The sequence below is a fragment of the Salvia hispanica genome, chromosome 6 (assembly GCF_029641045.1).
Source record: "Salvia hispanica isolate PSC_SH4W2 chromosome 6, Shi_PSC_v1, whole genome shotgun sequence".
NCBI lineage: Eukaryota > Viridiplantae > Streptophyta > Magnoliopsida > Lamiales > Lamiaceae > Salvia > Salvia hispanica.
In genome coordinates, this window is record NC_142697.1 from 4516052 (window position 1) to 4544021 (window position 27970).

Consider the following 27970-nt stretch of genomic DNA (forward strand, 5'->3'; position numbering starts at 1 on the left):
TTCGCATGTCGCTTTGGTTCGAGTTTGCTTCATTCTGCCTAGGAAAGTTAGATTTAGTCATTGCTTTCAATTTCTAAGTTTTATTTCTTGTCGAGAGCTGTTGATTTGAAGTTGTAGCTAAGTTAGTCAAGTTTTCGTGCATGAGTTTCTTTTCTGCGCCGTGATTACCACCTTGCATGTCAGTCAGTAGAAGTAAAAGTTGCAGTTTACCGTTTAATTTAAGTTTAAGCATTTTAATCGATGGATCTTGAGTTTGAATTCATGAATCTGAAGTTTAGTTATGGTGTCTGTGTTCATATGATTTTTGTCAATACTTGGTGAAGAAGAAAACGTCGAAATCAACTTTATTTGGTCCACTTTTACTTTTAAGTTACTTTTTACTTTTGTTCCCTACTTTTCATAGGTACTATCCAGACTTGTCAGAAAGCCCCCAGCCATCAGATACACCTTGTTGTCTAACTTTCCTCTTTTAGTAACTGTCTACTTTCCATATGTCTCTGATACACCTTGTCCCCTATTTTCACGAACACTCCCACCTGTCTGTTATTTTCCCGCCTACTAGTCAGTAGAGTACTACCTTATTTCCTGTCTAGGTAAAATCTCAACCCAAGCGTGGTAGCTAACCAAACACCCAGGAAAGTCACCACAGTTATCTAACCGTGTCCATCCTCGTGGGATTTGACCCTTACCTCCGCTATACTAATCAGTAGAAGTGGGTTGAGGAAATTTGTTTGAAGTCAGGTCTCGGTCGTCGTATCAACGACTCAGCTGGGTCGGAAATCTCTTCCTGATCAGTTGGATACACTCCAATTCGACATGTGAAACCATCGAGGACAGAGAGCCGGCCACTTCAGAACTCTTCCTAAAATCTCATGTCATTCGAGAGTACTGGGTTTATAAGACAAACCCTTGATTAATAAAATTTTCACCCAAACCACATGTGTTGTGTTAATAATTCGGCAAGTGATGTCTGCTCTTAACAAAAAAAAAAAAAAAAACGTATTTCACAACTTAGACATGCCTTGACTACCTATTGTGAAAGGTTGAAGTCAGTTCGTATATTTTCCAAGCCTTTAACGAAATAAGATGACACTAGTGGGGTATAACATTGAACGGATCTAACAGAGAGACATGTCTTAAGTGCTATCTAGTGAAAGACAAATGTCTTGATTATCAATATTTCTTAATGAATATATTTAGCCTTGAGTATACGACATTGATTATGCATTGCTTTGATCTATCAAAATGTGTGGATTTTTCAGAATCCAAGAATCCTGATATTTTAGGTAATGGTGATCAGTATCTAGCGGTGCTAAGAAGACTATTATGTTATATCATGCCTGGTGAGTCTGGTTTGATAATGTCCTTAAGAAGAGCTTGAAATGAAATTTTATTAATCAGAACCTAGCTTGTTGGAATTTTATTCTAAGAATAGTAAATAAAATTTCTTGCTAAGTCTACTCTTGGAGTAAATAAGATATTTATTAATTAAATCAATAGCAGACTTCAATTAATTAATGGACATATACTTAGGGGTGGGAATTTGGTCGGTTCGGTTCTGACCGAACCGATTAGTCGGTTAACCAACTCCCATTTTTCCCGAAATCCAGAACCGAAACTGAACTCTTTGTCGGTTCGGTTTCTCAAGGAACCGATTGGTTTGGTCTACGGTTCCAACGAAGGAACCGAACTCAAGTGCAATATAATACATTAAGTAATAAGTCGTGAAATCAAAAGGACAAAAACCATGATTCCATTCCATCATCAAAAACCAAAATTCCAACAAAGTTTACAAAACTAAGTCCAAAACCAATACAAACCAACATCATTCATCACAATAAATTTTACTCCCTCCATCCCTGATTAATTGTCACTCTTTGATCGGGCACGAGTTTTAAGAAATGTAAAGAAAAGTTGGTTGAAAAGGTTAGTGGAATGTGGGACCTACTTACCATTTATGGTAAAAATGAAGTGTGACAGTTATTGAGGGATGGGCCGAAATGGAAAAGAGTGACAATTAATCGGGGACGGAGGGAGTACTTTTTAAAACAATAATAATAAAACTAAAATAAATATATAAAATTAAATATTTAGAAAATAACGGTTATTTGGTTCTAACCTTTCGGTTCTTGGTTAGAACCGGAACCAAGATTAGCTTAAACTTAATAATCGAAACCGAACCTTAACCTTATTTTTTCGGTTCTCGGTTAACCGAAAACCAAAAAAATAAGGTTCGGTTCCTGGTTAACCAAGAACCGAGTACCGTTTCCCCAGGCCTAGACATATACTCCCTTCGTCCGCCATTAGGAGCCTCATTTCTTAGCAGCACGGGTTTTAAGAAATGTTAAGAAAAGTTGGTGGAAAAAGGTAGTGGATTAGGGGTCCCACTTGTATATATTAGTTTTAAATGAAATGTGAGGGGAATGAGTTAGTCGAAGGTGGGACCCTATTACCATTTATGGTAAAAGTGAACCGGGACTCCTATTCGCGGACCGACTAAAATGGCAAAACGAGACTCATATTCGCGGACGGAGGAAGTATATCTTAAGCGTATGAAATAATTAAATCAATGAGGATGCCCAAATTACTGTAGTGAAAAGGCTTGGATTAAATTTGTTCTTAATATAATTATTTAAAGTTAAATAGGCGTGGTCTAAATCCAAACCTCCATAGATGCATGACTAGCCCAATACATAACTTTATAAATAGGAGAATAGATAAGAGACATGAAGGAACTGGCAGCGGAAGCGGTGTGACGGATTAACATAATTTAACAATTATTAATCGCACAAATAAATCACATAATAATCAGATATATTTAGCAGATTATTTAGACAAAATCTATTCACGTAATTCTCACATGTATCATGCTCATAACTTGAATTAATCATGCTTTAAGAATATTGAAACCTAAAACATGCTTTTCTACGGAGCAGAAATAATACCTAATTAATTCTCCAAAGAATTGAAGATGGCTAGCAGCTTCTCCACGTGACGCTTTGAATACTAGACCACAGATCTTCTCTCTGGTTCCCGAACTGTACTCCGATATCAGTGTGGGCTGATCTCACCAGAATACTAGGAATTAAATAAAAGAGACAGAAAAACCACTCCTAAGAGGAGAGAGAAATTTGACCAGCTCAATATGAGGGGGACGAAATTTCGAAAATTTTAAGAATAAAAATTGTGATGATTATGTCTCCTTTATTCTCCTATTTATATTAAGTTCCTTTTGGGCCCAGACAGGGATCTATGGAAGGTTTTGGATATGGGCTCATCTAATTTACTTTTTACTAATTAAATTGAACCCACAATTTAATATAAGCTTAATTGGAATATTACTGCAGCCACTACAGAAGTAATATTGAACTCTCCCCATCTAAATCCGAAATTATAAGTAATCCGGATTTCCGTTTTAACTTTCATTTCCCGCGCTTAAGATAAAAATTTCCATTAATTAATTAATTTCTGCTATGCACTTAATTAATTAACTTCTTATTTGATGTGAATCTCCAAAATTAGCCAAAGACTTGTTCTTGTAAAAGCAACACAACTAAAAACTACAAACTAAAAACACTACAACAATAACATAAAAACACATTACATTGAAACTTAAATAAATAGTACATTAAAAAGGATAGGTGTTCCATCCCACAAAAAGATAGAACAAAATAGAAAGGGCGAGGGGGGTCGAAATGGAAGAAATTGAGGAGTGAACAAATGACCTCTTGGAGACCGAAGGACCTCCACCAAAAAGATGATGGCAACCCTTGGCAACTTTCATCCAAGCAACCATTTAAATCGACTCACTCGCTAGCTTCACGACCCTAGGGTATACTTTCGTTCGAGCTCCGCCACTAGAGGTATACTCTTTCGAGCTCCGCCCTAGGGTATACTCTCACTCAAGCTCCGCCACTAGCTACATGGTGCTAGTTGTGAATTTACCAAGTGGCTAACCCCGGGCTAACCACAAAGTAACCATAGCCCGACCATGAATTTTTCCTAACATTCATCTCACCCAACATGGGGGGGGACACTCACAAAGGAGCCACTCTTTTTCTAAACTCAATCTAATCTCTAATCTATTACAAAAGATACAAAAGGCCCTATTTATAGATGTGGTAGATTGGGAGATGAAAAGTCACTCAAACTAGGGTTGGAATATGAAAAGGCACTCAAAATAATTCAAAATCCCGCCTTTTGAATTCTTCTCGGACACAAATCATCCGGTCGGGTGTTTTCATGCAACAAAACACCCGCCCGCGTGAACTTTCTGGAGCCTCCTTTGCTTGACTACGCGACTTTCGTAAAATGACCATAACTCCCTCATCCGAGCTCTGTTTGAGTCGTTCAAGATACGCACGCGAAGCTCTTTCGACGATGAAGGCAATGGTAGTCTTTGAATAGAATTTGACATCATATGGATAGGCGAATCGTTGCTCAAATCTGACCCCAGTTGCGGCTTGGCTCATTATCACCGCTTCACCTCACTTTCCTTGGTTTAGCTTTACCCGGATTTGCATCATCCTCTCCTTATTTTTGAAAGGATTTGTCCCCAAATCCGGTTCTTCAATTCTTCTTTAGGGCTATTACAAAAAGTACACAACAAAACAACAAAACAACAAACTTTACAAGAACAAGAACTTGACTCTGATACCAAATGATGTGAATCTCCAAAATTAGCCCAAGACTTGTTCTTGTAAAAGCAACACAACTAAAAACTACAAACTAAAAACACTACAACAATAACATAAAAACACATTAAATTGAAACTTAAATAAATAGTACATTAAAAAGGATAGGTGTTCCATCCCACAAAAAGATGGAACAAAATAGAATGGGCGAGCGGGATCGAAATGGAAGAAATTGAGGAGTTAACAAATGACCTCTTGGAGACCGAAGGACCTCCACCAAAAAGATGATGGCAACCCTTGGCAACTTTCATCCAAGCAACCATTTAAATCGACTCACTCGCTAGCTTCACGATACTAGGGTATACTTTCGTTCGAGCTCCGCCACTAGAGGTATACTCTTTCGAGCTCCGCCCCTAGGGTATACTCTCACTCAAGCTCCGCCACTAGCTACATGGTGCTAGTTGTGAATTTACCAAGTGGCTAACCCCGGGCTAACCACAAAGTAACTATAGCCCGGCCATGGATTTTTCCAAAAATTCATCTCACCCAACATGGGGAGGGACTCTCACAAAGGAGACACTCTTTTTCTAAACTCAACTCTAATCTCCTATCTATTACAAAAGATACAAAAGGCTCTATTTATAGATGTGGGAGATTGGGAGATGAAAAGTCACTCAAACTAAGGTTGGAATATGAAAAGGCACTCAAAATAATTCAAAATCCCGCCTTTTGAATTCTTCTCGGACACAAATCACCCGGTCGGGTGTTTTCATGCAATAAAACACCCGCCCGCGTGAACTTTCTGGAGCCTCCTTTGCTTGACTGCGTGACTTTCGTAAAATGACCATCACTCCCTCATCCGAGCTCCGATTGAGTCGTTCAAGATACGCACGCGAAGATCTTTCGACGATGAAGGCAATGGTAGTCTTTGAATAGAATTTTGACATCATATGGATAGGCGAATCGTTGCTCAAATCTGACCCCAGTTGCGGCTTGGCTCATTATCACCCATTCACCTCACATTCCTTGGTTTAGCTTTACCCGGATTCGCATCATTATTAATTCCAAGAGTGGACTTAGCATGAAATGATTATTTATTATTCATAGAGTAATCAAACTCCAACTAGCTAGGTTTCGAATAATAAAACCTTGTTTCGCGCTCCTCTTGAGGACATTATCAAACAAGACTCTCCTCGCGCACGATTCAATATAATAGCAATCCTAGCACCGCTAGATATTAATCACCACTACCCAATATATCAGGTTTATTGGGTTACGAAAAACCTGCACCATTTGATAAGTCGAAGTAATGCATAATCAATACTGTATGCTCAATTCTAACTTACATTGATTAAGAAACAAATATTTATCAAGACCTCGCCTTTCAGTAGATAGCCTAAGGACAAGTCTTGTTGTTAGATCCGTTCAGTGCTATACCACACCAATGTCATCTTATTCAAGTAAGGCTTAGAAATATGCGGACTGACATTTCAACCTTTCTCGATGGATAGTCTAATTCCATCTAGGTTGTGAAATTATTCTTTTTCTTTGTTTAGGACTGACCGTGTTACCTTAAAGTGGACGCCGCCCACAACCGGTCTACTAAAACAAAGACTTAGACTTTGTTAAGTTAACTTATACATTTAAACATGCAATTAACATCCATTAAATGTAAAACATAACAACATTATGACAAAAATAATTTGTTTTATTACTTGGAAAATAAAATAAGAGTTTTACAGTATTCAATCACTCGAAACGTGATTTCTAGTATACAAACTCTAACAAGACAGACATAAGTCTGCTCAAAATTTTCGTCTCCCTCACATTATAGGGATCAAAATTTTCCTCTCACATACCTTGTGGGATCCTGTCTCTTTTATATTCAAGTCATATATATTTTGATAAGCTTAACTCACCCTGAGATAGGATGAACTATGGTCTAGTATTGAAGATCTTCATATGGAGAAGGAGCAAGGTATATTCGATTATTTGGAGAATTATAAGGTATTAATTATCTCTATAGTATGAATGCTTAAGGTTTCAATTAATCTATAATCATGTTTAATGCATGTTATATGCATGCTTCATGTGTTAACTGCACGTATAGATTTAGTCCAAGTAATATGCTAAATCGATCATGAACTCTGATTTATTTGTTTTTTTTTCTGCAACTCCATCAACTTTGTCAATCCAAATTAGAGTTATTAACTTGTACCATAATTAAAAATAAAAAAAAAATCCATCACCAAAATTAGTTTTCCCTCAATTGTTTATGTTTTGGGATGCAAATTGAAGGAAATACTTATTAGTGTATCCTATACCATAATTAATGAATTTAATATACTGATAGAACATTTTCGGCTAAACATCATAAACAATGGGACAAGATCGACCTTATACTACTCTCTTTGTTCATGAAAAATAGTCATATTTTCATCATTTTTTATCTCCCTCCGTCCCAGAAAGATTGTCTCAATTTACCATTTCGGTCCGTCCCACAAAGATTGTCCCATTTAAAATTTACCAAAAATAGACATTATCTTAACCCCTCCATTTCACAGAAATTACACCCACTTGCCATCCTCATTCATTTCGGTCTAACTCAATTTTTCACCCCCATTCAATATCTCTTTTTATCTCCTTCCACCTCCACCCACTGAAACCCTTTCTCCTTAACTCTACGCCTTCAATTCTCGCTCATTACTCCTCTTCATCTACCACCCAACCGACGCTCTCCATAAATATTGTTGATTTCGCCCACAATTTCCCACCAAAACCCTAATTTCTTACGGCGGCTTTTGTAGCGATGGCTTCTAATCCCGACTCATCCCCTTCTTTTTCATTGGTGGATCTGGACGACCTCATCGTCCCAGACACGCCAGAATATCTATGGCCCACGCACTCCCCCATCGTTGGCTCATTCCTTGGCAGAACCCTAAGCGACACCGTCGTTCCCGAAACTGAGCTTGATTCCTTCGCCCCCGATAAGATTTTCGAGTACTTTGGCGGCTCTGACTGCCCCTACTACGGTCCACCATCACCAGACACCCCCTATTACGGTCCACCACCACCAGCCACCCCCTAATACGGTCCACCACCACCAGATACCCCCTACTACGGTCCACCACTACCAGCAACCCCTATCGACCCGCCCGAAATCCCCAAGATTGTGTATTCTAAAGCTGAGAGGCAGATGCTTGCGATTTTGTTGCCTGGGTTTTTGGATCTAATCTATGTATGTCCTCTCTCAAATTGTACTCTTTGGGTGGTACTCGATTGGTTTGGAGGCTATGGTTGATGGTTGGGTTGGAGGATGTGTGGTTGTTAGTTGATGGTTGGGATGGAGGCAGTGGGATCTAGGGGTTCGGAGGATGTGGCTTCGATGGGTTTGGAGATTGTGCGGTTGTTGGTTGGGTTGGAGGCTGTGGGATTTAGGGGTTTGGAGGGTGTGGCTTCGATGGGTTTGGAGGCTATGTGGTTGGTGGTTGTTGGTTGGGTTGGAGGCTGTGGGCTGTATGGGTTTGGAGGGTGTGGTTGTTGGTTGGATTCGAAGACTGCGGTTGTATTGATTGCTGCATATGTTGAGCTGATTGTGAATATGTTGAGCTGCATCTGTATGTGTTTCTCATTATGTGCTGATTGTGTATATCCTACTGATATTGTCTTGTTGATGATTGTGCTGCCTCTACTGATCTGTTTCCTGTGATGATTTTGAATGTGTTGCTGATATGATCTCTTCTCTATGATGATTTTGTATGTGTTGCTTGATTTGTTGTGATTACTAAGCCACCCCTACTGTTAGGTTAGGAGGCTTATTTGTCAGTGAAATAATCATGCTATCTGAGGGATTGTGATTAAAAACTACACATATTCATAACAGAAAACAATTTTCATTACAAGTCACCCCTTTACACATGTGTTGAGGTTGCCCTAAGGTGAAATCTTTCTGAGGGATTAGGATTTTAGAAGCCACTCCTACATAGGTTTGGAAGCTTTACAAAAGATGACAAAAACAGTTGATACCATAAGCCACACCTAATTCTGAAGCTTACACATACCAACTGAAAAAAAATGATCTATACTAACTGGACTAGAAGCCTACAGCTTCAGTGATACCTGAGATGCCATATGCTTGTCTGACATCATTCTCTGGTTGTTGGAGATATGCTACAACAACCTTCAAAATCCCTTCTTCAATCTCTAAACTGATTAGCAATGTTCCCAGCCTTGATAGCCTTTCTTTATTCATGTGTGGAGTTTTGTAGCCATTTCCCCCTTCCACCTTCATAATCTCAGTTAGACAGCCTTGAAGAGTTAGAAAAACATTGTTAAGTTTTTTGTAACCCAATATTCCTGATATCTTGGGTAGTAGTAATTAATAACTAGAATGGTGTCAGTATTATTATTACATTGAATCGTGTGCCCGCGTGGTTTGACTATATCCCCAAGAGGTGTTCGAGAGAAGTTCTATTATTCGGAAACCCGGCAGGTTTGGATTTAATCCAAGAATAAATAGAAAAGGAAAAGTATATTTTAATATACATCTCGTACTAGACAAACTCTTGGAAATAAAAAGATATTAATTAATTTAAAGTCTATAGCAGACTACAAATTAATTAATGGATATAGAAAGTCTTAGACACGGGAAATAATATATTAAAGAGGTTAACCCGGATTGCTTGTAATCACGGATTGGATGGGCGGTCAATATTTCTTCTATAGTGGCACAAGAAATATTCCATTGGCCTTATATTAAATTATGGGTTATAACTTAATTAGTAAAGAAGGTCCAATGGGGGAGGCTGATGCACTTTTTATTTGCACTATAAATACCTGCAAGTATACAGAGTAGGTATAGTATAGCAAAAGATTAGTACCGGGTATCGAACACGGGGAAGATGTACACAAAGTGTCTATCTTCTACTAGAACTCAATTACTATCTGGAGAAACAAGAATTATTGGAAACTTTTTGAAAACAGTAAATATTAAAAACAGTAAACAACTAAAAACAAGCAAATCACGGAGAGAAAAGTATAGAGATAAGGGGAATTCCAGGGATGTGCTTTCGCTTTATGGTTATACAAATTCCAAACTACAATACCCTAGCACAGTTAATACTTTGAAAGGACGAGTCACCTAGCTTATGCTCATGCGATACAAACGTTGATTACTAACATTAGGGTTGTCAATCCTAACACGTAACTCCAAAAAGCTTCTAAGACCCTTAAAAAGTCCTCACTCTCAATTAACAGTGCCGTATTAAAGGAAGCTAACTGTAGTGTCTACTAAGTGGATCTAACTCGCTAGAACTCTGTCATAGTTATGAAGCAAGTTGTATTGAATCATACATAATTGTGTCACTCAATTATGAAGCATCATGATTAACTTAGGGAAGAAACAAAGTAAAAACAAAACGGATATTAAATAGAAAACGGAATTGTATAACCAAAGTTGCTACTAACACATCCCTGGAATCCTATGAGTTTAGTTACACATGACTGAATAAACTAAAAACATAGATTGAAGGGAAAGCAATTTGAACATAAAACTAAAGCAAATAAAACCCGCAGGTTGAATCCTTGTCGTTCTTGATGTTCTTGAAATCCTTCTTCAACTCCTTGCACAATTGAAGTACTCTAGCTTTTGATCTCTATGAATGTGTTATTTGTTGTGTGTCGAAAAAAAACTCTTTTTTTGATGAAGCTTGAGGTCTTATTTATAGGGGAAGATTATTCCTCATCATAGAAGGAAAAGATCTTCAAAATTTGGTAAATCTTGGAGCGAATCTAGGGCTGGTCGGATTCGCCGCCTTTCTCCGGCGGGCCGCCGCACCTTGGCCGGCGGTCGCCGCGTTGGAGTCCAGAGACTCTGACCCTTCGGTGGCGGACCGCCACATGTCCTCCGGCGGTCGCCGGGCGAGACTCTTCTCCTAGCGTAAATTTCCGAGACGGGCCGCCACATAGCTCTGACCGCCGGGCGCCGGCGGTCGCCGTACAACTTCGCGGTGGTCACCGGTCGCCGTCTGACTCCAGATTTCCAGACTATGCGTTTTTACTCCCCTTTTCGGCTCAAATATGCACATTTCTCACAAAACACGTCAAAATACCAAAATGTATAGAATATGCAAATAATGGACATGTAGAGTGATTTTGATGACAAAAACGGACCAAATAATGGCCTTAAAACAGTGCAAAATCCGGGCGTATCAACTCCCCCAAACTTACATTTTTGTTTGTCCTCGAACAAAACACTAAAGACACAAGAATAGACGCACGGAATGCACAAAGACTAGACGTCATAATTGCCTCAAAAGATGAAAGAATAGATTAAGCATGGATTAACACAATCAAATCAAGCAAGGCTTAATAATGCACTTTCATTACTAACTCGTGGAACACCTTGAATTCAAGCACTCACATGTGGCAAACTTCCAAAGATGGGAAGTGTTCTTTCTCTCACTCTCAAAGTGTATAAAGGTAAAGTGTAAATCACTCAAATCATGCATCATGCAAAGTTTACCATAGGCTTGCTCAAAGTCTAATCCCTCCTCTACTCAATGTGATTAAGCATCAAAAGTCCGAAAGGTCTTTCTTTTCGGTTGTAACGTAGACTCTTTGGTAGGTGAGGAATATTTGGCTAAAAAGTGACTCAAATATAAAAATATCCCAAGTAGAGTTAAGATGACTCCACTTTTCTAAAACTTAAGGCACTTCTAACACTTTATTTTTCTCCTTCAACTTACTTTCAATCCTTCGTTTTTTTTTTTTTTTTTCACAACCTTTCACACATATTTTTCTTTTTTTTTTTTCTTTGTCTTTCTCTTTCTTTTTTCTTTCTTACACATCCTTTCTCTTTTTTTCTAAGATCAAGCACATATTTGGAATTTTTCTCAATTTCGCAACTTGTACTTTCTTAATATTAAGCACACTACTTTTTATACTTTCCTCCTTATCTCTCCAATTCCTTTACAAAAGAAGATAACAAAACTATACTAACCCAAGGAATTGTCCCCCCATTTATTTTGGCTTCCAAAGAAAAGGCTTAAAGGCTCAAAATTGGCTCCAAAGGAAAAAATTGAGAGGGTCGAAAATTTTGGATATAAAAGTAGCTAAGAAAAAACGGCCTAACATCCTCCTAAATCAACTTAAACACTATGTAAACTTAGGCAGACTAGGAGCAAGTTCTAGAAACATATACATGCATACAGATAAATCACACAAGAAAGAATTTAAGGCTCAAATCTCACAAGGTAGAAGCACGATTCAAGGCGAACAAGCAATTCACTAATTATGCACCTTTTCACCCAACCATCATATCAAAACGTTAAGCCACACTTAAACATAGATGGAATATAATATCATTGGCAACTCGGTCTAATGTGTCCCTAAGCATGCGTGTTTCTAAGTTCTTCATGTTATGTTCATGACATAGATTCAAGAAAACATTTTTAGAACACAAAAATCTCCTACGGGTTTTTGGAAAATTAAAGCAAAAACAAACAAAAAACAAAAAGAAAACCCTAAACTCACGGTCCACCACTTCATCCCCCCAAACTTATTTACAACAAAATGTAAAATAAGTTTGTAGAGTCGGTAGGGACGTGAGTAAACTACTGAAAACAAAAACGTACCCTGAAAAATTTCGCGTAGAGGTTGAGCGGGGCGAAAATTCGAAGAATTTCGAAAAATCGCGCTGGAAAAATGTGCCCAGGTGGCGGTCCGCCGCAGCTGTTCGGCGGTCGCCGCACGTCAAAGAAGCTTTCCAGCGTTCAGGTGGCGGACCGCCGCAGAGCTTGCGGCGGTCGCCACGGAGAGGTCAGAACCTGCGAAAATTTTTGCAAACCACAAAATTAAACCAAAACCAAAAGTACTTAAAATTAAAGCAAAAATTTGTTAAATCAAAGAAATAAAACGTCTCAAAAACATCCAAAAACATGGTACAAATGCTCATTTAAAGTCATCGAGCTTGACTTCTTCAATCTTGAGGAGGTGGAGGGAAACGGGCGCTAAGATCCTCGAAAGCTCCAACGAGGTACGTGATATCACTCCTCATTGTCTCTCGTTCCTCTCTAGCTTCGGCGGCCATCATTCGGAGCTCTTCATATTGTTGACGCCGATGAGCGTCTTCCAAACGTTGTTGCTCCCAAAATTCTTGTTCCGCCGTGCGCCAATCGCCTTGAGCCGTCCACCCTTGGCGGTTGTAGGCATTCTCCGCTTGTTGCTCCGCCCATCGATTGTCCCAAGTGTTGGACATGTTTTGCATGTAGGAGAAAATTTCTCCTAATTGGGCGGAGGTGTTGACTTGAAACTCCTCTTCCGGATTTGGCCTCCCGCGGCGGCGGTTCGCTCTTGTCCGGCGGCGATGTCCTTCCACTTCCTCTTCTTCTTCTTCCTCTTCTCGTCGTGGTTGGGATTGCGGTGGTGGCGGTGCTTCATTCCCTTGAGCTTGTGAATGCTCCGCGCCCTCTTCATAGTTATCAATGGCATCAAACGCGGAATCCTCATCGGGCTCAAATTGAGGAATGCGAGAGGGAATGTTCCTCTTTCTAAACTCCCCATTGACGGGGTTAGCCTCGATAGCTCTCCGGTGGGCGGGTGTGTCGAGCTTCCAATTTGCTTGGTTTGCCCAAACATCGACCTTGGTCAATTGCGGGAGTGGAACGGGAAAGTGATCCCCCGCTACTTGCATAAAATACCCTTGACCCCACTGGTCGGTCTTCAAAAGCCCCACCGAAAATAGCACCTCATAAGTGATAAACTTTTCTCCACCATCCTCCGTCATACCGGCAAAAGAGACCCCCAAATGTTCACCAATTGCCGTAATCAATCCCCCACAACAAATGACGCCCCCGTCTTTCTTCGTGATCCTATCCACATAGTAAGTAAAGAGGGTCCCATAATCGATTCCCTTCTTGTTGAGTAGGCACCACATCACGTTGAGCTCCGTTTGGGAGACACTTCCCCCATCGATACGAGCAAACATAAGCTGAGTCATAGAACGATGGAGGTACCTCAAGACGGGGTTGCGAATTGATGAAGACTTGGCATAGCCCGCTGCATGCTCTTGCTCATTTGTCATCGCCCCCCAAACCACTGAAAATTCATATTCATTGTCCTCTTCGGGGTTGGGGTCGAAGCAATGGAAGATCCCACTAAGCTCTTCCATGGTGAGCGAGTGCCAACGGTTCCCTAGGCGGAAATCGATGCTAAGTGGAAAATTTTGGCGGCGATCCTTAGTGACCTTTAGCGAGCTGAGGAACTCGAGAGTATACTTTCGAAACGATGGCCACTTCCTTTGGAACATGTAGACGAGGCCATTCCCATCACCCACGTCGCACAACTTCCAAAAATCCTCTATGATCCCCAAAGTTTGGAGAGGGAAATCGTGGGGATATCTAGAAGGTGCCGTCTCTCGGGCCGACACTTTCTTCCACATAGCCTTTTGCTCTTCCGTGGCAAGGCTAATGCCATAGTTCTTCGCATTCTCCGGTTTCCCTTTTGATCCCATTATCCTACAAAAGAAATTACACTCTTAAAAGAGCATCAACCAGTGGGAGATCAAAAGTTCCCCCAAACATGCATTCAACCAAGTAAAAATGAAGAGATAAGATCTTATATGCAAGCTTGGGTACAATAGCATCCTAATTTTTAGCATAATAACAAGTTAAGCAAAATCAACAAAATTAGGACACAAAAAAAAAAAAATCATCCCCCAACGTGAATTCATCCCCCATGCAGAGACGTATCAACCAAATATCCGTAAGAACCAACAATCTCTACAAAATCACAAATATTGCAATTCATGGAAGTAATAATAGCCTCACAATGCTATGAACATGATTGCAACTTTTAAACACTATAAACCAAGAGAGAATCATCATTCACAACTTAATAATCACCAATCAAGCAAAAATTAAACCATAGAATTCAAAAATTCATACACATAGTCATCCCCCATCATGAATTAAGAGATTCTACCGAACAATTCACCCAAAATAAAGCACAATCCATGGAAGAAGTAAAGCAAAACTCAGAAATTGAGTTAGGATTCATACCTTTTTGTGGAGAGAATTTGTAGAAGAAGAGCTCTAAACTTGGAGAGAATTGAGAGAATGATAGTGTGGGTGTGTGAATTTGGTGATTTATATAAGTGGGGGTGGTGTGCAAGGAAAGAATTTGAGAAGGAATGGGAAAAGGAATGAAAAACATACCTTTTAAGGCTCACTCCCGTCTCTGGACTGCGTGCGGCGACCGCCGCGTCTCTCGTGGCGGGCCGCCACACGGGCCTTCATAAACAGCAATCCTGGCGGGCCGCCGCGGCCCGTGCAGCGGTTACTCTGGCCCGCCCTAAGCCCGATCCTTCCTGCACATGTTAACACACGTGTGGCGACCGCCGTGCTTTAAGTGCGGCGACCGCCACCAAAAAAAAAAATTTTATTTATTTAATTTTTTTTTTTTTTTTTTTTTTTAAAACAGAACATAAAAAAAACGAGAAGATAAAAAAATTAAAAGAAAATTGGGTTGCCTCCCAATAAGCGCTTTTGTTAAAGTCGTTAGCTCGACTTGAAATGGCCCACTAGTTGGGCGGATCAATAACTCGAGTGTTGAAAATTGGCATAGGGAGCAACTTGGTCCCTAGCTTCTTCCACCACTTGTACTTCCCCTCTTTGGTTTTGATGACGTATATCTCGGGGTCCTCTTTGGGTGTTTTCTTTCTCTTCTGTTTCTTCTTCTGTGGAGCAGATGTAGAAGAATTAGCATCACCCTTTTTAGAAGAGTGTCTTACCTCTTTGACAATGTAGATAGTGGAGGTAGAAGGATCCTCCGCTTCAAAGGGATCTTTGGGCTTGGTCAAGTCGGTAGCCATGACTACTCTGCACTGTTGTTCCATTTTTGCCCGCTTTGCCTCCTCAAATTTTAGCATCTCGCGCTCGATCTTATAGGTGGATTGACTATGATTATCACTGATTGTAATCTCGCCACGACCTACATCAATCAAAGCTTTGCAAGTGGCAAGAAAATCTCGCCCTAAGATTAGAGGGACGTTCTTGTCTACTTTCATGTCAAGCACAATAAAGTCGGCGGGAAAAATAAAATCATCAACCTTAACTAGGACATCCTCAATCATACCTACAGTCTTGATAGACGAGTTATCTGCCAACCTGAGTGTTACGTCTGAAGATTTGAGTGGCCCAATGTTGAGCTTTTCGTAGTACTTCAGTGGCATGAGATTGATGGACGATCCTAAGTCGCACAGTGCTTTGTCAACCTTCCCTTCTCCAATTCGGCATCTAATGATGAACTGGCCCGGATCTCTTTGCTTCACTGCGCTTTCCTTTTGGATGATCTCGCTGCAATGATGCGGTAGCTTAAAGTCGGCTTTAGTCGGCTTTTTCTTCCTCATTACCGCCTCCCTTAGTAGCTTTGCATACTTTGGTATCTCCTGCAACGATTCAACAAGAGGAATGTTAGTATGGACCTTGCAAAACATGTTAAGGAAATGTTTGAACTGCTCTTCAAGCTTGAACTTCCTCTTTGGCTGAAAAGGGAGTACAATCCCGTTGTGCCGCACAAGCCCCTGCTTAGTGGACGTTTCTGCCTTGTCAGTGGCGGGCCGCTGCGGGGTGTGCGGCGGTCCGCCGGCGACTGGGCAGTCCTGCCTGGTTGGTGTCTCTGCCGTCTCAGTGGCGGGCCGCTGCGTGGTCTGCGGCGGTCCGCCGGCGACTGGGCAGTCCCCAGATTTCTGCTTTGCCACCCACTTCTTGTTAATATCGTCCACTCTTGCTGCTGCCTTTGCTCTATCCTCATCTAACTTCTTCTGAATTTGCTCCATTTGAGTGGTAATATTGGTTACAGCTGCCGAGATTGTGTTCATTCCTTGCTCGAGGTTGTTTATCCTTGCTTCGACCACTCCGATCTTGGTGTCATTAATCTTCCTATCTTGCGTAATTATTTCCAAGATCTTCGTGATTCCTTGTTCATACTTGTCTTCCTTCTTCATCGGCTCAACCACTCCTCCTTTGCTAACATTAAATCCTGCAGGGGGTTGCAAGTAATTATTGTTAGAATAAGAAAGATTTGGGTGCGGACGGTTCCCATTATAATTATTGAAATTACCGCCCCCCTGATTAGGGCGATAATTGTTATTGTAGTTTCTGGGGCCGCCTCCTTGCACGTAGTTGATTTCTTCCACAGTTGATATGGCAGTTTCGGGTGCATTGACCGCCACTATGGAAGTTGCCGGAATTGGATCTTCCCTCCTCGAGATGTCCATTTGATCAATCCTGACTCTAAGTTCTGCTAACTCCTTAGCAAAAGAACTTTCCTCGGCCTCTTCTATGGCTGCTACTCTTCTCGTGGCATGCCTTTCCTTCGACCACCCCCGACTGTTGGTGGCAAACTCCTCGATCACCGCCATGGCATCTTCTCCTGTCTTTCTTAGAAATCCTCCATTTGCCCCTGAATCAAGCATAACACATATTTTCTCGTTAAATCCATTATAGAGGATTCCTACCTGATGGTCTATGGAAAAACCATGGTTTGGGCACTTTCGAAGAAGAGCTTTGAAACGAGCAAATGCCTCATAGAGGGGCTCGTCATGGCCTTGTGTGAACTGAAAGATCTCACTTTTGAGCTTCAGAATAGTGCCTGGCGGGTAGTATTTGTCGAGGAAGGTAGCTACGATGTCCTTCCATGTGGAGACCTTTTCTGGTGGCATACACTCAAACCACTCTTTAGCAGAATCAATCAAAGAGAATGGAAAAAGTCTTACCCGTATGGCATCGTCGTCGACACCATTTAATTTCAGAGTGTTTGCGATTTCCACGAATTTGGAGAGATGGCGGTTAGCATCTTCAGTCGCCCTACCTGCAAAAGGAGTTTGCTCGACCCTTTGGATAAGGGGCATGCGTAACTCAAAATTGTTAGCATCAATACGAGGGCCGTTAGGAAAAGTGATCATATTCCCATGATTGAACATGTTCATCACAGGTAATGTTTCTCTGTTCTTCTTTTCCATGGCTTCTCGGGCTGTTCTCTCCGCATCTCTCTCATCCATCAGTAACTTCACCATCTCCTGCAGCTTCTCAATATCTGTTCGGTCACCCATTGTTCCTGATCCTTTTTCACTTCTTATTATTCTACGAGTTCTTTCAAGTTCTAAATCAAGCGGCTCTAGGGTGTACTTCCCAGAACGCGTTCGCATACAAAACCTGCAAGACTCGAAAACAAAAACAAATTAAACTAAATAAAAAAAAATTAAAACAGAAAGCAATAAAAATCCAAAGTAGTAAAATTATCCGTTTGAAGATATCACTCCAAAGTGAATTGTCTTCCCCGGCAACGGCGCCAAAAACTTGATGCACTTTTTATTTGCACTATAAATACCTGCAAGTATACAGAGTAGGTATAGTATAGCAAAAGGTTAGTACCGGGTATCGAACACGGGGAAGATGTACACAAAGTGTCTATCTTCTACTAGAACTCAATTACTATCTGGAGAAACAAGAATTATTGGAAACTTTTTGAAAACAGTAAATATTAAAAACAGTAAACAACTAAAAACAAGCAAATCATGGAGAGAAAAGTATAGAGATAAGGGGAATTCCAGGGATGTGCTTTCGCTTTATGGTTATACAAATTCCAAACTACAATACCCTAGCACAGTTAATACTTTGAAAGGACGAGTCACCTAGCTTATGCTCATGCGATACAAACGTTGATTACTAACATTAGGGTTGTCAATCCTAACACGTAACTCCAAAAAGCTCCTAAGACCCTTAAAAAGTCCTCACTCTCAATTAACAGTGCCGTATTAAAGGAAGCTAACTGTAGTGTCTACTAAGTGGATCTAACTCGCTAGAACTCTGTCATAGTTATGAAGCAAGTTGTATTGAATCATACATAATTGTGTCACTCAATTATGAAGCATCATGATTAACTTAGGGAAGAAACAAAGTAAAAACAAAACGGATATTAAATAGAAAACGGAATTGTATAACCAAAGTTGCTACTAACACATCCCTGGAATCCTATGAGTTTAGTTACACATGACTGAATAAACTAAAAACATAGATTGAAGGGAAAGCAATTTGAACATAAAACTAAAGCAAATAAAACCCGCAGGTTGAATCCTTGTCGTTCTTGATGTTCTTGAAATCCTTCTTCAACTCCTTGCACAATTGAAGTACTCTAGCTTTTGATCTCTATGAATGTGTTATTTGTTGTGTGTCGAAAAAAAACTCTTTTTTTGATGAAGCTTGAGGTCTTATTTATAGGGGAAGATTATTCCTCATCATAGAAGGAAAAGATCTTCAAAATTTGGTAAATCTTGGAGCGAATCTAAGGCTGGTCGGATTCGCCGCCTTTCTCCGGCGGGCCGCCGCACCTTGGCCGGCGGTCGCCGCGTTGGAGTCCAGAGACTCTGACCCTTCGGTGGCGGACCGCCAAATGTCCTCCGGCGGTCGCCGGGCGAGACTCTTCTCCTAGCGTAAATTTCCGAGACGGGCCGCCACATAGCTCTGACCGCCGGGCGCCGGCGGTCGCCGTACAACTTCGCGGCGGTCGCCGGTCGCCGTCTGACTCCAGATTTCCAGACTATGCGTTTTTACTCCCCTTTTCGGCTCAAATATGCACATTTCTCACAAAACACGTCAAAATACCAAAATGTATAGAATATGCAAATAATGGACATGTAGAGTGATTTTGATGACAAAAACGGACCAAATAATGGCCTTAAAACAGTGCAAAATCCGGGCGTATCAGAGGCCCAATCCAAGCCCCATAGATCCCTAATCTAGCCCATCATAAACTCTATAAATAAGAATGTAAGGAGATGAGACAAATATTATCACAAACCCTAGCCTCCACACTTGGCTTTCTTGTCTTCTCCTTCAAGATTCTTATAATTTCTAAGAGATTCCTCCCACAAGGAATTTAGATCTATAGAGTTAAGGGTCATAGGTTAGAAGATCTTTGGTCTTGCATTCATAATCAAGCTTCAAGATCTACACGTGGAGAAGTAGCAAGCCACTTCGATTCTTTGGAGAATCATTGTTGTAAGTATTCAATAACATAATTTAATTTAAATTATGTGATTAATTGCGCAATTATGTGTTTCTACATGTTCAAGCATGAAATTGAATCGACCCACATAATCACCTAAATAGATTCTTATGTGGATTTGTTTAATTTGCATTTTCCGCTGCGATTATCCCCAACAATTGGTATCAGAGCCATGCTTTTAGGCTCTGATTATGTGGGTTTAATCTTGTTTTTTCAAACTTACATGGATCAATGAAGAATATTTTAGATCTATAAGTGAATACTCTAGATCGGCTAAAGAACATTCTAGATCTATGAATTTTATTCAAGATTGATGAAGAATGTCTTGATCTACAATAGAGTACTCCAAGATCTATAGAACATATTCTAGATCTATTTTATATAGTTGTTTAAATGGAATATTCTAGATCTATAAGAATATTCTTAAGAATATTGTAGATCTATGATAGTTTATTCTTGATCTATGTTTATTGTGTTCTACTTGTGTAGATCTACATGTTTGAAAAATGTGATGGATGATTGTTTTCATGCTTGCAATATTGCGTGATTGTTGAATCTTGTTGTTCTACGTTTTATTGTAAACCCACGAGGGTTGACCGTGATATATTAGGTTTTGTTTTTCCCTTGTATATTTCTTTTGTAAACAAATGTAATAGTTAGAATACAAAGAAATGTAATACGATGGAGAAAAACAAGACGAAGACGAAGCCGACGAGGAGAAGGCCTAGGCGGCGGCCGAAACCCTAGCGGGCTCGGCCGCACGCAGCGGAGCAGTGGCTGGCGGAGGCTGGGCGGCGGCGGCTGGGCGCGCAGCCTTGGCGGCGGTCAAGACCCCTAGGGTTCAACCACACGCAGATCGAGGCAGCGGCGGCTGGTGGTTGACGGCGCGGCGGCGGCTCCCGGTGCTCGGCGGCGGGTGGGCAACCCGATGAAGACAACGGCGGTGCGGATCCCTAGAAGGCGGCGGTGGCTAGTTGCTTTTATTTTAGGGCAAAACCCTAATTAGGGTTTTAGATGGCCCGATTAATAGGCAAGGCCCAATGTGTGGTCTTGATTTTTGTTTTATTCAAATGGGGTATATATATATTTTTTAATCCTTTTAATCCGGAGTACCATGGTTCATGGAAAGGATAAACTGTGATTTATTTTAATTATTTGGTTTTAAACACTTAGTGGTTTAAAATCAAATGATTTATTTGGTTATATGTGATGTGACAAAGTGTGCAAATTTATTTGCCTATGTGATTTACATCTTATGTGAGTTAAATAATTATTTGCTTGCATGATAATCAAATGAAAACCTTTTTAATTAAAAAAATAACTAAGCGATAATTACGAACAGTCATGTTGTTTATGGTCTCCATAAATGGTATTCAAATGTGAAGTAAATTATATAACATTTCGACCTTTCTTTAGAGGAGTTATGTTATTAGTAATATTTACAGCTTTCATAAGATTTGAATAACTTAAATGGTTCTTTTAAATGAAAGGCATGTTTTTGAAGGAATATTGAGTCCAGTGGGAGCGATATTATCATGAAATGAGCATTATTTAAAAGATGTTAACCATGGTCTTAGAATCTTGTTGAGTGGCGTGCGACCTTTCTTTAGAGGAGTATTCAAAGCAAGATAAGATTCTTGAGGACTAGAATTATGGTACTAGCTTAGGCAATATTAGGCAGCCATGCCATTCTTATGGTCTCTGGACTATCTGTCGGTATTGTGACCAAGAATTTTTTTTTTAAATCTAAATAATCCATGACATCTTTTGGTGCTTGTTTATTTAGCGTTTTAATAGCATATGTGATTATCGAATGTTTTATGGTTTTTACATTCCTTTATCATGTATGGTTGTGTGATGGATACCTTTTTATTTTTCTCAGTCAATATCAATTATGTCGCTCAATCCATTATCTGTGATCTTGAAAGAAAACAAACTCGAGGGGCCAAACAATATAGACTGGAAACGTAATTTGGACATTGTTCTTATCGCTGATGATTATAAGTTTGTGCTTGAAACTGATTGCCCTGCAAAACCTGCTGATAATGCCTCTGCTGAAGATAAGGCCATGTACAATAAGTGGATTAAGGCCAATGAGATGGCGAAGTGCTATATTTTGGCTTCTATGTCAAATGTGCTTCAACATCGGCATCATTCCTACGAATCCGCTTATGAGATCATGGAGAACCTTAGATCTCTTTTTGGGACTCAGAGTCGATCTGCTAGATCTCTAGCGATTAGGAGTCTCATGAATAAGATGATGAAGGAGGGCACGCCAGTCAGGGACCATGTCCTTGAAATGATGCGCCATCTCAATCAAATTGAGGTCTTGGGAGGGTCGATTGATCCAGATTCTTAGGTAGACATAATACTCCAAAGTCTTCCGGCAAGCTTTCAACAGTTTAAAGTCAACTATGAGATGACTAAGCAAGACCTTAACTTGGCTGAGCTTCTAACTGAGCTTCAAAACGCTGAAGGCATTTATGCCCAAGCCAAGCAAGCTATGTTGGTTGACCGCGCCTCCAGTTCCAAAGTCACTAGACCTAGGAAGGATGGCAAGGCGGAGCTGGCTGCCAAGGGATTGAAGGCAAGGAAGGGCAAGAAGAAAGTTAAAGCAAGAAAAACTGGAAAGTGTTTCAAGTGTGGTGAAAAGGGACATTGGAAGCCTGATTTCCCCAAGAAGGGTAAAGGTCCAAATGGTCAAGGTAAACACCAAGCTCATGTTCTTGAAACTTACTTAGCAACTGTTTCTACCCATCAATGGGTAGTAGATACGGGAGCAACTGATCATGTATGTTTCGATCCCGCTTTATTGCAGGATTCAAGGAAACTAAGTGAAGGGGAGATCATTGTCCATCTGGGGGATGCTACTAGAGTGGGAGCGATTGCAGTGGGAGCTGTTTATATTCGCTTTTCTAGTAGTAGAGTTTTGGTATTAAACAATGTTTTATTGATACCTTCATTTAGAAGGAACTTTATTTCTGTTTCTAAACTGGTTTTTGACGGGTATTCTATTTCTTTCAATGATGCTTGCATTATAAGGAGAGATGATTATTTTATCTGTCAAGGTATCATGGATAATAACTTGTATACTATACGCTCTACGCATCAAGTTGTTGAGTCGAATAACATATCTGTTTCTCGCAAGAGAAACACTTCACCACATGATATGAATGATATGTACTTATGGCATCTAAGGCTTGGGCATGCCAATCCGAGAAGGATCCAAAAGTTGGCGAGCCTTGGCTCAATTGAGGGACTAAGCTTAGACCCTTTTCCAACTTGCGAATCCTGCTTGAAAGGAAAGATGACCAAAAGATCCTTTATGATCAAAGGAAATAGAGCCAAGAAAGTACTAGATCTCATTCACTCGGATGTGTGTGGTCCATTCCAAATTCAAACTAGGGGAGGCTATGTATATTTCATCACCTTTATTGATGATTATTCAAGACTAGCCCAAGTCTATTTGATGCAGCGCAAATCAGAATCCTTTGAAAAATTCAAACTATTCAAGGCATTTGCAGAAACGCGTCATAGTAAGACTATAAAAGCTTTACGATCTGATCGAGGAGGTGAGTACCTTAGTGATGAATTTTTGGGCTACTTAGCGGAAGCTGGGATTGAATCCTAACTGACTGCACCTGGCACTCCTCAACAAAATGGAGTTGCGGAAAGGAGAAATCGAACATTTCTTGAAATGGTTCGATCAATGATGTGTTATGCTCAGTTGCCAAAATTCCTTTGGGGGTTTGCGCTAGAAACAGCGTGTTATACTCACAATAACTTACCTACAAAGTCAGCGCCTAAAACACCTCATGAGTTGTGGACTGGGCGCAAGCCCAACCTAGAACATCTCAAGATATGGGGTTGTCCGGCGCATGTGCTACTTAAAGATCCAAGTAAATTGGACTCTCGCACAGAGGTATGTTTGTTTGTGGGATATGCCAAAGGAACAAAAGGCTATGAATTCTATAGTCCTCAAGACAACAAAGTATTTGTAAGCACAAATGCAAAGTTCTTGGAAGAGGACTATATTAAGAATAAAAAACCCAGAAGTGTAATCACTCTTGAAGAAATGAGAGATAATGACGTTCCAATTACACAAGAGAAAACTCCACAAGAAAATATTGCACCACGTAATACAACTTCTATTCCTACGATTGTAGAGCCTCGTTGTAGTGGGAGGGTTTCAAAAGAACCGGAAAGGTGGATTGGTCTGGGAGAGTCTTCAGACTCAGTTTCCGGACATCTGGAACCTGACCCCTGGAACTACAAAGAAGCAATAAATGATTTGGATAGTCTCAACTGGATTGAGGCAATGGATTCCAAATTACAATCAATGGAGGATAAGGACATTTACAACCTTGAAAATCTACCCGAAGGCTGCATTGCCATTGGGAGTAAGTGGGTATTCAAGCGTAAACGAGTTCCGGATGGAAAGGTTAAAATTTTCAAAGCTAGATTAGTGGCAAAGGGTTATACCCAGAGAGAAGGCATCGATTATGATGAGACCTTCTCACCCGTCGCTATGCTTAAATCAATTCGGATTCTCCTATCCATCGCAGCCTACATGGACTGGGAAGTTTGGCAAATGGATGTCAAGACCGCCTTCTTGCATGGCAGTCTTGAGAAAACCATTTACATGAAACAACCCGAGGGCTATGAAGTTAAGGGCAAGGAGCACATGGTGTGGAAGCTTAAAAGATCCATTTATGGACTCAAGCAAGCATCCAGAGCATGGAACATGTGCTTCGATAAAACTGTTAAATCATTTGGTTTTGATCAGTGCCTAGAAGAGAGTTGCGTATATAAGAAAGTTGAAGGTTCAAATGTGGTGTTCTTGGTACTTTACGTGGATGACATCTTACTAATTGGAAACAATAATAAGATGTTGTCGTCCGTAAGAAACTGGTTGTCTACCCAGTTTGAGATGAAGGACTTGGGAGATGCGGGACACATTCTAGGAATCAAAGTGATCAGAGATTGCAAGAAAAGAATGTTGTGCTTGTCTCAAGAATCCTACATCGATACTGTACTACAACGTTTTAGCATGGAGAATTCCAAGAAGGGTTTCGTTCCTTTCAGACATGAAATTCATCTATCAAAGGAGATGTGTCCTACGACACATACATAGATAGAAGACATGAAAAAGGTTCCATATGCCTCGGCAGTTGGAAGTCTCATGTATGCTATGTTGTGTACACGACCTGATATATGCTTTGCCGTAGGCATGGTGGCTAGGTATCAATCGAACCCTGGCCAAGGACATTGGACTGCAGTAAAGAATATACTCAAGTACCTGAAGAGGACTAAAGAGTATGTTCTAGTTTACAAGGCATCTGATCTATATCCGATGGGGTACACGGATTTAGATTTTCAATCTGATCGTGATTCGAGGAAGTCTACTTCTGGTTATGGGTTCACCTTGGGAGGTGGAGCCGTTATATGGAAGAGTGCAAAGCAAAAATGCAATGCGGACTCGACCATGGAAGCCGAGTATGTAGCTGCTTCTGAAGCTGCAAAAGAGGCTGTATGGCTCAAGAACTTCCTAAAGGAGTTGGGTGTGATTCAGAGTTTGCCCAAGAGCATCACAGTATATTGTGATAACTTTGGAGCTGTTGCAAACTCAAAGGAACCACGATCCCATAAGGCAAGCAAACACATTGAGAGGAAGTATCATATCATTCGGGAGATTGTACAGAGAGGTGACATACAAGTAGTCAAGATTGCAACAGAAAACAACCTTGCTGATCCTTTCACGAAAGCCCTCTTGGGTGGGACGTTCGATCGTCATATGGAAGGGATAGGTGTTAGATGCATTAAAGACTCAGACCTGCTTTCTCTATAAGTGGGAGAAATTGAAGAAAAATTGACAGTAGTATACTCGAAAGCATGTTTGGAGTATAAGTGGGAGATTGTTGGAACATAAATACTAAAAAGCATTTTTCGAGTTTTTGAATTTGATAAATTGCTTGTATATTGTAAACACTCTTCATTTAATGAGAATAATAAATGTTTTCTTCACACTGTGTATTTTACTTTAATGGGTATTGACCGTATTTAATTATATATTAAATTATATAATTAAAATGCCGGAAAGTAAAATCAGTCTAAGTCTTCTACATTGAAGGTTGGGTCGTGGAACAGGTCATCACAGTAGGTGCCCCAACCGGTACCTTGTAGAAGTAAAACTTTTTCACAACCTAGATAGGCTTTGGCTACCTATCGTGAAAGGTTGCAGTGTCCATCCGAAAGTCGTCTTTACCTTGAGAATGACTAGTGACACTGGTGTGGTATAGCATTGAATGGATCTAAAGTATAGACACGTCTTTGTTGCTATCTACTGTAAGACGATGTCTTGGAGATTTAATATTTCCTAATCTTTGTAATAATATAGGACACACGTTATTTAATCATACGCTGCTTTGACTTATCAATAGGTGCGGATTTTTCGTAACCCAATATTCCTGATATCTTGGGTAGTAGTAATTAATAACTAGAATGGTGTCAGTTTTATTATTACATTGAATCGTGTGCCCGCGTGGTTTGACTATATCCCCAAGAGGTGTTCGAGAGAAGTTCTATTATTCGGAAACCCGGCCGGTTTGGATTTAATCCAAGAATAAATAGAAAAGGAAAAGTATATTTTAATATACATCTCGTACTAGACAAACTCTTGGAAATAAAAAGATATTAATTAATTTAAAGTCTATAGCAGACTACAAATTAATTAATGGATATAGAAAGTCTTAGACACGGGAAATAATATATTAAAGAGGTTAACCCGGATTGCTTGTAATCACGGATTGGATGGGCGGTCAATATTTCTTCTATAGTGGCACAAGAAATATTCCATTGGCCTTATATTAAATTATGGGTTATAATTTAATTAGTAAAGAAGGTCCAATGGGGGAGGCCCAATCCAAGCCCCATAGATCCCTAACCTAGCCCATCATAAACTCTATAAATAAGAATGTAAGGAGATGAGACAAATGTTATCACAAACCCTAGCCTCCACACTTGGCTTTCTTGTCTTCTCCTTCAAGATTCTTATACTACCTCCGTCCCCCAAAATTTGCTACACTTTGACCCGACACGGGTTTTAAGAAATGTAATGGAAAGTGAGTTGAAAAAGTTGGTGGGATGTGGGTCCTACTTTTAAAGTATTAGTTTTATAATAAAATGTGAGTAGGAATGAGTTAGTGGAATTTGGGGTCCACTACCAAAAATAGTAAAAGTGAAGTGTATCAAATTTTCAGGGACGGACCGAAATGGTAATATGTATCAAATTTTCAGGGACAGAGGTAGTAATTTCTAAGAGATTCCTCCCACAAGGAATTTAGATCTATAGAGTTAAGGGTCATAGGTTAGAAGATCTTTGGTTTTGCATTCATAATCAAGCTTCAAGATCTACACGTGGAGAAGTAGCAAGCCACTTCGATTCTTTGGAGAATCATTGTTGTAAGTATTCAATAACATAATTTAATTTAAATTATGTGATTAATTGCGCAATTATGTGTTTCTACATGTTCAAGCATGAAATTGAATCGACCCACATAATCACCTAAATAGATTCTTATGTGGATTTATTTAATTTGCATTTTCCGCTGCGATTATCCCCTACAAGTCCTCCACTCCCTTAGCCACTTTGTCATCCTGCAGAGATTGTATTGCTCTGAAACATCCAAAATCCAACACATTACAATCTGGGGAATTAGGTGGTTGGCAAATGATATGGAATTTGAACCCATCTGAGTTTGCAATTGACTGAAACTCTGGATCAGTGTGGCTTATATGGGGCTTGGCATTGTCTTGTTTAATGAATATCTCCTTGCTTACATTCTCTGGCCATTTGGCTTTGATTGCTGGTATGATCTACACATATTTGATGTGTTAATGTGTGATGGATAAAATAAAAGAAATAAAAGCAGTGTACCTGCTGAATTAGGCACTCTCTCATCACTTCCTTGTTCACTGATTGAATTGGCTTTATCTCCAAAGTGCCTTTTGGTCTATTCTTGGACTTTATCTTTGCTGGCTCCATAGTTGTTAATGGAAAAATGCCTATTTTTCCATCCAAAATGACATCTCCATTTGCTGCAAATATTGGCCTACACACACCACACATAAACATCACCTTTGTGATGAACCTTTTTGACTTACATGATCTATATGGCTCTTCCTCATCTGGCAGCAGATAGTATCTATCCGAAGTCTTAGTCATGAAAAACCATTTCTCATCTATGTGCACTATATTTTGCATTGTGGTA

General features: G+C 40.1%; 1 protein-coding gene, 1 non-coding gene and 1 pseudogene across 2 annotated transcripts; 2 read left to right on the forward strand and 1 right to left on the reverse strand.

Annotated features, from left to right (window-relative positions):
- Positions 1 to 8727: 8727 nt before the first annotated feature.
- Positions 8728 to 27900, reverse strand: LOC148923099 (uncharacterized). Its single transcript, XM_089060121.1, has 4 exons — positions 27637 to 27900; positions 27325 to 27575; positions 11547 to 11565; positions 8728 to 8997 (listed from the first exon to the last, which is right to left on the reverse strand). Exons 1-4 carry the CDS (start codon positions 27832 to 27834, stop codon positions 8728 to 8730), a joined length of 738 nt encoding a protein of 245 aa, XP_088916247.1. The 5' UTR covers positions 27835 to 27900.
- Positions 17168 to 17274, forward strand: LOC148923100 (small nucleolar RNA R71). The gene has a single exon (XR_016133105.1). It is a non-coding gene; the product is annotated as a small nucleolar RNA R71 (small nucleolar RNA).
- LOC148923101 (secreted RxLR effector protein 161 pseudogene) lies at positions 24883 to 25548 on the forward strand (annotated as a pseudogene).
- Positions 27901 to 27970: the final 70 nt, after the last annotated feature.